The sequence below is a fragment of the Oncorhynchus clarkii genome, chromosome 19, assembly GCF_045791955.1.
Source record: "Oncorhynchus clarkii lewisi isolate Uvic-CL-2024 chromosome 19, UVic_Ocla_1.0, whole genome shotgun sequence".
Classification (NCBI taxonomy): domain Eukaryota; kingdom Metazoa; phylum Chordata; class Actinopteri; order Salmoniformes; family Salmonidae; genus Oncorhynchus; species Oncorhynchus clarkii.
This window is the reverse complement of record NC_092165.1, coordinates 3395273-3408052: the sequence shown is the minus strand read 5'-3', so window position 1 is coordinate 3408052 and position 12780 is coordinate 3395273. Positions and strand designations below refer to the sequence as shown.

At 49.0% G+C, this 12780-nt stretch overlaps 2 protein-coding genes across 4 annotated transcripts in view; one reads left to right on the top strand and one right to left on the bottom strand.

Annotated features, from left to right (window-relative positions):
- Positions 1-2780, top strand: part of LOC139374591 (structural maintenance of chromosomes protein 2-like) — a 53715-nt gene extending 50935 nt beyond the window's left edge. Inside the window, exons 26-27 of the mRNA XM_071115608.1 lie at positions 413-560; positions 2349-2780. Coding sequence (XP_070971709.1) covers positions 413-560; positions 2349-2528 — 328 coding nt within the window. The 3' untranslated portion in view covers positions 2529-2780. The remainder of the gene's footprint in view (positions 1-412; positions 561-2348) is intronic.
- A 39-nt stretch (positions 2781-2819) lies between these two features.
- LOC139374588 (proteasome adapter and scaffold protein ECM29-like) overlaps positions 2820-12780 on the bottom strand; it is a 47705-nt gene continuing 37744 nt past the window's right edge. For 2 of the 3 annotated variants that reach the window (XM_071115604.1, XM_071115605.1), the window contains 8 exons: positions 10534-10745; positions 9703-9746; positions 8705-8897; positions 8462-8600; positions 7740-7845; positions 7086-7180; positions 5795-5866; positions 2820-5290 (listed from right to left, as the gene is read on the bottom strand). In XM_071115604.1, the coding sequence (XP_070971705.1) occupies positions 5151-5290; positions 5795-5866; positions 7086-7180; positions 7740-7845; positions 8462-8600; positions 8705-8897; positions 9703-9746; positions 10534-10745 (1001 nt within the window). In that variant the 3' untranslated portion in view covers positions 2820-5150. The remainder of the gene's footprint in view (positions 5291-5794; positions 5867-7085; positions 7181-7739; positions 7846-8461; positions 8601-8704; positions 8898-9702; positions 9747-10533; positions 10746-12780) is intronic. The other variant, XR_011627695.1, reaches the window with a different exon arrangement.

Genomic DNA, 12780 nt, shown 5'->3' with positions numbered 1-12780 from the left:
TGTTGCTGTTTAAACCTGTGTTCCAGGTCTCTGGTAGCCTTGTCTCTGATCCTGGCCATGTTGCTGTTTAAACCTGTGTTCCAGGTCTCTGATCCTGGCCATGTTGCTGTTTAAACCTGTGTTCCAGGTCTCTGATCCTGGCCATGTTGCTGTTTAAACCTGTGTTCCAGGTCTCTGATCCTGGCCATGTTGCTGTTTAAACCTGTGTTCCAGGTCTCTGGTAGCCTTGTCTCTGATCCTGGCCATGTTGCTGTTTAAACCTGTGTTCCAGGTCTCTGGTGGCCATGCTCCTGTTTAAACCTGTGTTCCAGGTCTCTGATCCTGGCCATGCTCCTGTTTAAACCTGTGTTCCAGGTCTCTGGTAGCCTTGTCTCTGATCCTGGCCATGCTCCTGTTTAAACCTGTGTTCCAGGTCTCTGGTAGCCTTGTCTCTGATCCTGGCCATGCTCCTGTTTAAACCTGCTCCCATCTACATCTTGGACGAAGTGGATGCTGCCCTGGACCTCTCACACACACAGAACATAGGACAGATGTTGAGGACACACTTCACACACTCCCAGGTAACACACCAGTCCTACACACACTGGGGCGGCAGGGTCGCCTAGTGGTTAGAGTGTACAGGAGGTAGGACACTGGGGGGTGCAGGGTAGCCTAGAGGAGGTAGGACACACTGGGGGTGCAGGGTAGCCTAGAGGAGGTAGGACACACTGGGGGCGGCAGGGTAGCCTAGTGGTTAGAGTGTAGGGGAGGTAGGACACACTCCCAGGTAACACACCTGTCCTACACACACTGGGGCGGCAGGGTCGCCTAGTGGTTAGAGTGTACAGGAGGTAGGACACTGGGGGGTGCAGGGTAGCCTAGAGGAGGTAGGACACACTGGGGGTGCAGGGTAGCCTAGAGGAGGTAGGACACACTGGGGGCGGCAGGGTAGCCTAGTGGTTAGAGTGTAGGGGAGGTAGGACACACCTGTCCTACACACACTGGGGCGGCAGGGTCGCCTAGTGGTTAGAGTGTAGAGGAGGTAGGACACACTGGGGGCGGCAGGGTAGCCTAGTGGTTAGAGTGTAGAGGAGGTAGGACACACTGGGGGCGGCAGGGTAGCCTAGTGGAGGTAGGACACACTGGGGGCGGCAGGGTAGCCTAGTGGTTAGAGTGTAGGGGAGGTAGGACACACTCCCAGGTAACACACCTGTCCTACACACACTGGGGCGGCAGGGTCGCCTAGTGGTTAGAGTGTACAGGAGGTAGGACACTGGGGGGTGCAGGGTAGCCTAGTGGTTAGAGTGTAGAGGAGGTAGGACACACTGGGGGCGGCAGGTTAGCCTAGTGGTTAGAGTGTAGAGGAGGTAGGACACACTGGGGGCGGCAGGGTAGCCTAGTGGTTAGAGTGTAGAGGAGGTAGGACACACTGGGGGTGCAGGGTAGCCTAGAGGAGGTAGGACACACTGGGGGCGGCAGGGTAGCCTAGTGGTTAGAGTGTAGAGGAGGTAGGACACACTGGGGGTGCAGGGTAGCCTAGAGGAGGTAGGACACACTGGGGGCGGCAGGGTAGCCTAGTGGTTAGAGTGTAGGGGAGGTAGGACACACTCCCAGGTAACACACCTGTCCTACACACACTGGGGCGGCAGGGTCGCCTAGTGGTTAGAGTGTAGAGGAGGTAGGACACACTGGGGGCGGCAGGTTAGCCTAGTGGTTAGAGGAGGTAGGACACACTGGGGGTGCAGGGTAGCCTAGTGGTTAGAGTGTAGAGGAGGTAGGACACACTGGGGGCGGCAGGGTAGCCTAGTGGTTAGAGTGTAGAGGAGGTAGGACACACTGGGGGTGCAGGGTAGCCTAGTGGTTAGAGTGTAGAGGAGGTAGGACACACTGGGGGTGCAGGGTAGCCTAGTGGTTAGAGTGTAGAGGAGGTAGGACACACTGGGGGCGGCAGGGTAGCCTAGTGGTTAGAGTGTAGAGGAGGTAGGACACACTGGGGGTGCAGGGTAGCCTAGTGGTTAGAGTGTAGAGGAGGTAGGACACACTGGGGGTGCAGGGTAGCCTAGTGGTTAGAGTGTAGAGGAGGTAGGACACACTGGGGGTGCAGGGTAGCCTAGAGGAGGTAGGACACACTGGGGGCGGCAGGTTAGCCTAGTGGTTAGAGTGTAGGGAAGGTAGGACACACTGGGGGCAGCAGGGTAGCCTAGTAACCGTAAAGGTTGCAAGACCGCATCCCCCGAGCTGACATGGTAAACACCTGTAGTTCTGCCCCTGAACAGTGACCCACTGTTTCCTAGTCAGTCATTGTAAATAAGAATTTGTTCTTAACTGACTTGCCAACAGAACCCATTTTGTGTCTCTCCTCTCTGTAGTTTGTGGTGGTCTCTCTGAAGGACGGCATGTTCACCAACGCCAACGTTCTGTTCAAGACCAAGTTTGTAGACGGGGTGTCTGCCGTGTCCCGTACCACCCAGGCCCAACCAGACCAGAACAAGGGGCCGCGGAAAGGCCCGTCTCATCGGCCGCAGGCACAAAAAAGAATCGCTAACTAGTTCATGTCTGTAGCTAGCTAGAGAGGCTAACTGATGTTTCTACGTGTCTTATTTGTCCTTATGTACGTTATCACTAAAAGCCTTTCTACGATTATTTAATTGTCCGTTCCACTAGCCGTCTGGCTTAACATGAAACCTGCATATCGCAATTCTTCTGTCCTTGTTTTCAGATGTTTGTGTGTCTGAAATATACTGTTCTACACCATGTATTTGAATGTCTTGTTGTTTAAAATAAAAAGCCCCTTTCACAAACAGTCTGGCGTAGTTTAAAACCCAAATAATGACATCTTCAAAGCTCAAGGTTGTTTATTTATTTTGGAGACAAATTCACAAGAATTACATGCCTCACACCAACCGACCCCCACTGTTCATTGTTGGGTTTTTAAATCAACATGGCTGAAAATATATTTTTTTACACATGCAAACTGGGGGAGAGAAAGAAGTAATTACCAAGTTCAGACAGAGAAACATCACCAACTCTAGAGCTAGGTGCAGGCTTTTGGTCCAACCCAGCACTAGTTAACATTACCTATCATCAAGACCAGTGCAGGAGTTCACCAGAACTGAGCGCTGGTTTCTCTTGACAGAATATCAACAGTATTGTGGAGCTCCAGCACCTATTTCAGTCCAAACCGTGATAAGTGTTGGGCTGGAACAAAAGCCTGCTCACCCTGTAGATCAGGGGTGTTCATCTCATTCCACAGGTTTCTCCCCTTTTCAATTAAAGACCTGGAGGTGAGGAGAGTGGAGGTCCTTACTAATTAGTGACCTTAAATTAATCGAGGGAGAAGGTACACACTCAGCCCTCTGTGGAATGAGCTGATTGGCTGGAACAACAGCCTCCAGGACCAAGGAGTTGACAACCAATGTGTTAAATAAAGTTGCAGTATCCTCCTGGATTACATCCCAAATGTAAGACCCCTTATTCCCACTAGTAGTGTTTAGAGAATCAGGGTACCATTTGTAGTTCACCAGTAGGGGTGTACTGTACTGGCTGCTGTAGGAGAGAGCCGTTTAGAAGCTGTTACACAGGACAAATCCCTAAGGCCACCAGGTTCCCAAACTGCCCAGGACTTGTTTATGTTAAAGAAAACCCATCTCTAACTGATTTTAGTTTGGGAAATCTATTCCAAAGCCTCCCAAGAGATGCATGTGATCCTTTACAAATCCAAAATGGATGTTTTTAGTCAATTATAATCATTGTGATCTTATCTGCTCAAGATAAAAATTATAAATTGTCCCGCGGCTGAATTTAGTTGATGATCCCTGGACGACAAAAGTGCACTACTTCAGAGAATCCTATGGGATCTGGTCAACAGTAGTGCACTACTTCAGAGAATCCTATGGGATCTGGTCAACAGTAGTGCACTACTTCAGAGCAGATAATCCTATGGGATCTGGTCAACAGTAGTGCACTACTTCAGAGCAGATAATCCTATGGGATCTGGTCAACAGTAGTGCACTACTTCAGAGAATCCTATGGGATCTGGTCAACAGTAGCGCACTACTTCAGAGAATCCTATGGGATCTGGTCAACAGTAGTGCACTACTTCAGAGAATCCTATGGGATCTGGTCAACAGTAGTGCACTACTTCAGAGCAGATAATCCTATGGGATCTGGTCAACAGTAGTGCACTACTTCAGAGCAGATAATCCTATGGGATCTGGTCAACAGTAGTGCACTACTTCAGAGAATCCTATGGGATCTGGTCAACAGTAGCGCACTACTTCAGAGAATCCTATGGGATCTGGTCAACAGTAGTGCACTACTTCAGAGCAGATAATCCTATGGGATCTGGTCAACAGTAGTGCACTACTTCAGAGAATCCTATGGGATCTGGTCAACAGTAGTGCACTACTTCAGAGAATCCTATGGGATCTGGTCAACAGTAGTGCACTACTTCAGATAATCCTATGGGATCTGGTCAACAGTAGTGCACTACTTCAGAGAATCCTATGGGATCTGGTCAACAGTAGCGCACTACTTCAGAGAATCCTATGGGATCTGGTCAACAGTAGTGCACTACTTCAGAGAATCCTATGGGATCTGGTCAACAGTAGTGCACTACTTCAGAGCAGATAATCCTATGGGATCTGGTCAACAGTAGTGCACTACTTCAGAGCAGATAATCCTATGGGATCTGGTCAACAGTAGTGCACTACTTCAGAGAATCCTATGGGATCTGGTCAACAGTAGCGCACTACTTCAGAGAATCCTATGGGATCTGGTCAACAGTAGTGCACTACTTCAGAGCAGATAATCCTATGGGATCTGGTCAACAGTAGTGCACTACTTCAGAGAATCCTATGGGATCTGGTCAACAGTAGTGCACTACTTCAGAGAATCCTATGGGATCTGGTCAACAGTAGTGCACTACTTCAGATAATCCTATGGGATCTGGTCAACAGTAGTGCACTACTTCAGAGAATCCTATGGGACCTGGTCAACAGTAGTGCACTATATAGGGAATAGGGTGCTGTTTGTTTACATAGTGAGTTGATATGGCAATTATAAATGACCCAGCCAGCCGTCCACCCATTGACACAATACACATTATAATCATCACGCCTGTCCACACAGATCTGGGGGGTGTATTCAAGGTTGACTAGGTAGGTGTGTGTTCAGGGTTGACTCTGGATGTTCCTCCGTAGTTCCTGGGCCTTGTCTCGTAGGTCAGGTCTGCTGTCTGTCTGCAGGGTGGACAGTGAACGCTGCAGCTGTTCGCGACTCTTTCCCGAGACACACTCCCACTGACCGCTCTCTGCAACGACACACACAATGTCCCCTTCAGACTCTAGGAGGGGACACAATCTGTGTCCCTCTCAGGGAGACTCACAATCTGTGTCCCCCTCAGGGAGACTCACAATCTGTGTCCCCCTCAGGGAGACTCACAAGCTGTGTCCCCCTCAGGGAGACTCACAAGCTGTGTCCCCCTCAGGGAGACTCACAAGCTGTGTCCCCCTCAGGGAGACTCACAAGCTGTGTCCCCCTCAGGGTCTAGGAGGGGAGAAAATTAATCCCCTTCAGAGTTTAGGAGATGAATAGTTTTTAAACAGAAGATGACGCAGTGCTCATGAATATATATGTTGGCTCAGGTTTGAGTAAAATGACATCGTGCTTCAAACGTAGTCCTATATTCTAGGCATGGAAGGTCAAGTCCTGCACACTGGTGCTTTTACTTCCTGGGTTAAAGACCCCCTTTAGAAGAGTTGAGAGAAGTGGGACTAGTCATTCAGCCCCGTAAACAGACGGAACGAAGACTCACCTCCTGTCCTCTTCACCAGCAGTTCCACAACAGACAACGCTTCGGCCCTCACAGAGGAGTAACTCTTATTCTCTACAGGAGGAAACATTTTGAATAAAAACATTGTGAAATCTTTCTAATAAGAAACATCTAGGATCAATTTCCCCACACCCGGATTAAAGCTACACCTGGATTAAAAAAATCATGATTTACTCAAAAAGTTAAATGTTACCTAGTGGCTGTGTGAGAGCAGTGTACAGGTCTTCCCTAGTGGGTGGGTGTGAGAGCAGTGTACAGGTCTTCCCTAGTAGGTGTGTGTGAGCAGTGTACAGGTCTTCCCTAGTGGGTGTGTGAGAGCAGTGTACAAGTCTTCCCTAGTGGGTGTGAGAGAGCAGTGTACAAGTCTTCCCTAGTGGGTGTGAGAGAGCAGTGTACAAGTCTTCCCTAAGTGGGTGTGTGAGAGCAGTGTACAAGTCTTCCCTAAGTGGGTGTGTGAGAGCAGTGTACAAGTCTTCCCTAGTGGGTGTGTGAGAGCAGTGTACAAGTCTTCCCTAGTGGGTGTGTGAGAGCAGTGTACAAGTCTTCCCTAGTGGGTGTGTGAGAGCAGTGTACAAGTCTTCCCTAGTGGGTGTGAGCGCAGTCTTCAGGTCTTCCCTAGTGGGTGTGAGCGCAGTCTTCAGGTCTTCCCTAGTGGTGTGAGAGAGCAGTGTACAGGTCTTCCCTAGTGGGTGTGAGAGCAGTGTACAGGTCTTCCCTAGTGTGTGCGCGCAGTGTTCAGGTCTTCCCTAGTGGGTGTGTGAGAGCAGTGTTCAGGTCTTCCCTAGTGGGTGTGTGAGAGCAGTGTTCATGTCTTCCCTAGTGGGTGTGTGAGAGCAGTGTTCATGTCTTCCCTAGTGGGTGTGTGTGAGAGCAGTGTTCAGGTCTTACCTAGTGGGTGTGTGAGAGCAGTGTACAGGTTTTCTCTAGTGGGTGTGTGAGCACAGTGTACAGGTCTTCCCTAGTGGGTGTGTGTGAGAGCAGTGTTCAGGTCTTACCTAGTGGGTGTGTGAGAGCAGTGTACAGGTTTTCTCTAGTGGGTGTGTGAGCACAGTGTACAGGTCTTACCTAGTGGGTGTGTGAGAGCAGTGTACAGGTCTTACCTAGTGGGTGTGTGAGAGCAGAGTACAGGTTTTCTCTAGTGGGTGTGTGAGCACAGTGTACAGGTCTTACCTAGTGGGTGTGTGAGAGCAGTGTACAGGTCTTACCTAGTGGGTGTGTGAGCGCAGTGTACAGGTCTTCCCTAGTGGGTGTGAGAGCAGTGTACAGGTCTTACCTAGTGGGTGTGTGAGCGCGCTGCATGTCTCTGTGAGAATAAGGGACAAGGCTGTGAAGTTCTGGTTGTCTTTCTCTTTCTCCAACAGTAGCAACCTACACAGGAAGGAACAACGAGAAAATTGTTTATCAAATCAGATGGAGAACAACATGTACCAGTCAGAAAGGACAGGATAGGCATGGCAGCATCTCCACCTCGCCCTCCAATAGGCCAGAGGAAGCAGCTCCACCTCGCCCTCCGATAGGCTAGACATATGTTTTAAATCTTTCAGATCTAGATAGGCGTAGAACAGGGCTCTCCAACCCTGTTCCTGGAGAGAAACCCTCCTGTAGGTTTGAACTCCAACCCTGTTCCTGGAGAGAAACCCTCCTGTAGGTTTTAACTCCAACCCTGGAGAGAAACCCTCCTGTAGGTTTGAACTCCAACCCTGTTCCTGGAGAGAAACCCTCCTGTAGGTTAACTCCAACCCTGTTCCTGGAGAGAAACCCTCCTGTAGGTTTTAACTCCAACCCTGGAGAGAAACCCTCCTGTAGGTTTTAACTCCAACCCTGGAGAGAAACCCTCCTGTAGGTTTTAACTCCAACCCTGGTCCTGGAGAACCTCCTGTAGGTTAACCCTCCACAACCTTCATAGACTGTGTGTTTGTGTCCTTACCTCTGGAAGTATGTCTTCATAGACTGTAGCACCCCCACCTGGACCCTCCATGTACTGAGTTTCAACCTCTCACACATCAGACAGCACAGGTCCAACTGGAAACGCTCTGGGAACACAGGAGAGACACAGCATTAAACACACAGTACTACAATCACTTCTGATATAATCACCTTATTGTTTTGGCTTCTATTGAAATTAGACCAAAACATTTACAAATCTCACCCTGGGTTTGTGTGTTGTTGGGCCAGTCAGAACCTTACCCTGGGTTTGTGTGTTGTTGGGCCAGTCAGAGCCTTACCCTGGGTTTGTGTGTTGTTGGGCCAGTCAGAGCCTTACCCTGGGTTTGTGCCGTCGTTGGGCCAGTCAGAACCTTACCCTGGGTTTGTGTGTTGTTGGGCCAGTCAGAACCTTACCTTGGGTTTGTGTGTTGTTGGGCCAGTCAGAACCTTACCCTGGGTTTGTGTGTTGTTGGGCCAGTCAGAACCTTACCCTGGGTTTGTGCCGTCGTTGGGCCAGTCAGAACCTTACCCTGGGTTTGTGCAGTCGTTGGGCCAGTCAGAACCTTACCCTGGGTTTGTGCCGTCGTTGGGCCAGTCAGAACCTTACCCTGGGTTTGTGCCGTCGTTGGGCCAGTCAGAACCTTACCCTGGGTTTGTGCCGTCGTTGGGCCAGTCAGAACCTTACCCTGGGTTTGTGTGTCGTTGGGCCAGTCAGAACCTTACCCTGGGTTTGTGTGTTGTTGGGCCAGGTCTTGCCCAGCGTCTGGAAGGCACAGAGTAGAGCTTCAGTCTGCAGCTCCTTCTCCTTCTCATCCCGATCGTCATCACTATCATGTCTCAACCTCGAAGTTGCTGCAGAGTTCTGTAACACAGGATCAGACATCACACATTTTGGACCAATCGATAGAACACTGATGTCATAAAGGAGAAATACACAAACTCTGTCCCTCTGTCTCTCTCTCTCACCTTCTTAATGAGTGGTATGAGTATGTCTGCCATATCACTGAAGCGGTCTTCCTGTGTGGCCTGCAGGACGTCAGCAGCACAGCCCAGGGCAGCCATCTTGTAGACCAGGTTGTCTTTACGACACTCCTTCAACACCAGATCAATCACCTCTGGTACACTGGGCTGGCCCGGGGAGGACTTCTGGAGTTCACCACTAACACACAACATCCCCATTAACACACAACATCCTCATTATCACCTCTGGTACACTGGGCTGGCCCGGGGAGGACTTCTGGAGTTCACCACTAACACACATCATCATCCTCATCATCACCAACACCCCCCTCCTCATCCTCACCAACATCCCCCTCCTCATCCTCACCAACATCCCCCTCCTCATCCTCACCAACATCCCCCTCCTCATCCTCACCAACATCCCCCTCCCCATTCTCACCAACATCCCCCTCCTCATTCTCACCAACATCCCCATTATCACCAACATCCTCCTCCCCATTCTCACCAACATCCCCCTCATTCTCACCAACATCCCCCTCCCCATTCTCACCAACCTCCCCATTATCACCAACCTCCCCATTCTCACCAACCTCCCCATTCTCACCAACCTCCCCATTATCACCAACCTCCCCATTATCACCAACATCCCCATTATCACCAACATCCCCATCACAGGGACAAGAGACAGACAGACTGCTCCTAGTGTCAGAAGGAGAGACAGACTGCTCCTAGTGTCAGAAGGAGAGACAGACTGCTCCTAGTGTCAGAAGGAGAGACAGACTGCTCCTAGTGTCAGAAGGAGAGACAGACTGCTCCTAGTGTCAGAAGGAGAGACAGACTGCTCCTAGTGTCAGAAGGAGAGACAGACTGCTCCTAGTGTCAGAAGGAGAGACAGACTGCTCCTAGTGTCAGAAGGAGAGGCAGACTGCTCCTAGTGTCAGAAGGAGAGGAGAAACCGTACAGACAGACTGCTCCTAGTGTCAGAAGGAGAGGAGAAACCGTACCTGCACTTAGACACAACAGAGCCGATTGCGTTCAACAGCTCCTCCTGTGGACAAACAAACAACTGGTGTGAGAAGACATCTGTACTAAACACTAGACAAACAACTGGTGTGAGAAGACATCTGTACTAAACACTGGACACAAACAACTGGTGTGAGAAGACATCTGTACTAAACACTAGACAAACAACTGGTGTGAGAAGACATCTGTACTAAACACTGGACACAAACAACTGGTGTGAGAAGACATCTGTACTAAACACTAGGACACAAACAACTGGTGTGAGAAGACATCTGTACTAAACACTGGACACAAACAACTGGTGTGAGAAGACATCTGTAGTAAACACTAGACACAAACAACTGGAGTGAGAAGACATCTGTACTAAACACTGGGACACAAACAACTGGTGTGAGAAGACATCTGTACTAAACACTAGACACAAACAACTGGAGTGAGAAGACATCTGTACTAAACACTAGACACAAACAACTGGAGTGAGAAGACATCTGTACTAAACACTAGACACAAACAACTGGAGTGAGAAGACATCTGTACTAAACACTAGACACAAACAACTGGAGTGAGAAGACATCTCTGTACTAAACACTAGACACAAACAACTGGAGTGAGAAGACATCTGTACTAAACACTAGACACAAACAACTGGAGTGAGAAGACATCTCTGTACTAAACACTAGACACAAACAACTGGAGTGAGAAGACATCTCTGTACTAAACACTAGACACAAGTTGGTCAAATTAATTACAACCTCATCTCTTATAAGCACCCCCCCCCCCTCTACTGACCACTTTATCACACACACACACACCTTTCCAGTCCAGGTGCGTCCAACCAGTCCCTGCAGTAGAGCGGACAACACCATACCCAGGTGAGGGGCGACCAGAGAACCCGTCTGTTGCTTAGCGATGGACGCCATGGCAGCCGCGCCCTGGGCCTTCATCTTCCACGACTGGGACTGCAAGGCCTTCTGGGTAATGTCGATCAGCTCCGTCATGTAGAGGCGGATGCCCCCAAAGCTTCCTGGAAGACGACGACGAGAGGCCAGGGGTTGAAAAGGTCAAAGTGTTTTGTCTTTTCAATTGATATATTTTTAACCCCTTTTTTCGTAGTATCCAAGTGGTAGTCAGAGGAAGGCCCTAAAAATGGTCAACGACCCCAGCCACCCCAGTCATAGACTGTTCTCTCTACTACCGCACGGCAAGCGGTACTGGAGTGCCAAGTCTAGGACCGAAAGGCTTCTCAACAGCTTTTACCCCCAAGACATAAAACTCCTGAACAGGTAATCAAATGGCTACCTGGACTATTTGCATTGTGTGCCTCCCCCCAACCCATCTTTTACGCTGCTGATACTCTCTGTTCTTCATATATGCAGAGTCACTTTAACTATACATTCATGTACATACTACCTCAATTGGGCCGACCAACCAGTGCTCCAACACATTGGCTAACTGGGCTATCTGCATTGTGTCCCACCACCCACCAACCCCTCTTTTACGCTACTGCTACTCTGTTCATCATATATGCACAGTTACTTTAACTTCTCTAGGGAGGGAGCAGCATTCAGAATTTTGGATGAAAAGCGTGCCCAAATTAAACTGCCTGCTACTCAGGCCCAGACGCTAGGATATGCATATAATTGGTAGAGTTGGATAGAAAACACTCCAAAGTTTCCAAAACAGTTTGAATAATGTCTGTGAGTATAACAGAACTGATATGGCAGGCGAAAACCTGAGGAAAATACATCCAGGAAGGACTATTATTTTGAAAGGCTGTTTTTCCATTGAAAGCCTATTCACCATACAAAGACTTAGGACCCAGTTCACGATCTCTATGGCTTCCACTACATGTGGCCAGTCTTTAGGCATTGTTTCAGGCTTTTACTCTGAAAAATGAGTGAGATACAGCACTTTCAAATGAGAGGACAGTGGACATTTCCAGCCATGAGTCCGGGAGAGAGCCTTTCTGGTTTCTCCTTTTCTATTGACGAGGCTTTTGTCCGGTTGAAATATTATTGATAATTTATGACAAAAACAACCCGAGGATTGATTTTAAACATCGTTTGACATGTTTCTACTAACTTTTATTGTACTTTTTTGACTTTTCGTCTGTCTGTTGAGAGCGCGCATTTGTGCCTTTTGGATTTCTGAACTAAACGCACCAACAAAACTGGGGGTTTTGGACATAAAGAGGGACATTATCGAACAAAACAAACATTTACTGTGTAACATGGGAGTCCTGGCAGTTCCACCAGATGAAGGTCGAAGGTTAGTGATTCATTTTAAATCGCTGACTGTTGCGAGTTCTCTCCTTGGCTGGAAAATGTCTGTATGGTTTCTTGTGGCTATGCGCTGTCCTAACATAATCGCATGGTGTGCTTTCGCCGTAGAGCCTTTTTGAAATCGGACACTGCGGTGGGATTAACGAGACGTGCATCTTTAAAATGGTGTATAATACCTGTATGTTTGAGGAATTTTAATGAGATTTCTGTTGTTTTGAATTTGGCGCCCTGCAATTTCACTGGTTGTTGTCGAGGTGAGACGCTACCGTCCCACTGATACCAGAGCTACCGTCCCACTGGTACCAGAGCTACCGTCCCACTGGTACCAGAGCTACCGTCCCACTGGTACCAGAGCTACCGTCCCACTGGTACCAGAGCTACCGTCCCACTGGTACCAGAGCTACCGTCCCACTGGTACCAGAGCGGTTAACCATATCTACATGTACAGACTACCGCAATCAGCCTGACTAACCGGTGTCTGTATGTAGCCTCGCTACATTTATAGCCTCGCTACTGTATATAGCCTCTCTACTGTATATAACCCCTCTCCTGTATATAGCCTCTCTACTGTATATAGCCTCGCTACTGTATATAGCCTCGCTACTGTATATAGCCTCGCTCCTGTATATAGCCTCGCTCCTGTATATAGCCTCTCTCCTGTATATAGCCTCTCTCCTGTATATAGCCTCTCTCCTGTATATAGCCTCTCTCCTGTATATAGCCTCTCTCCTGTATATAGCCTCTCTCCTGTATATAGCCTCTCTCCTGTATATAGCC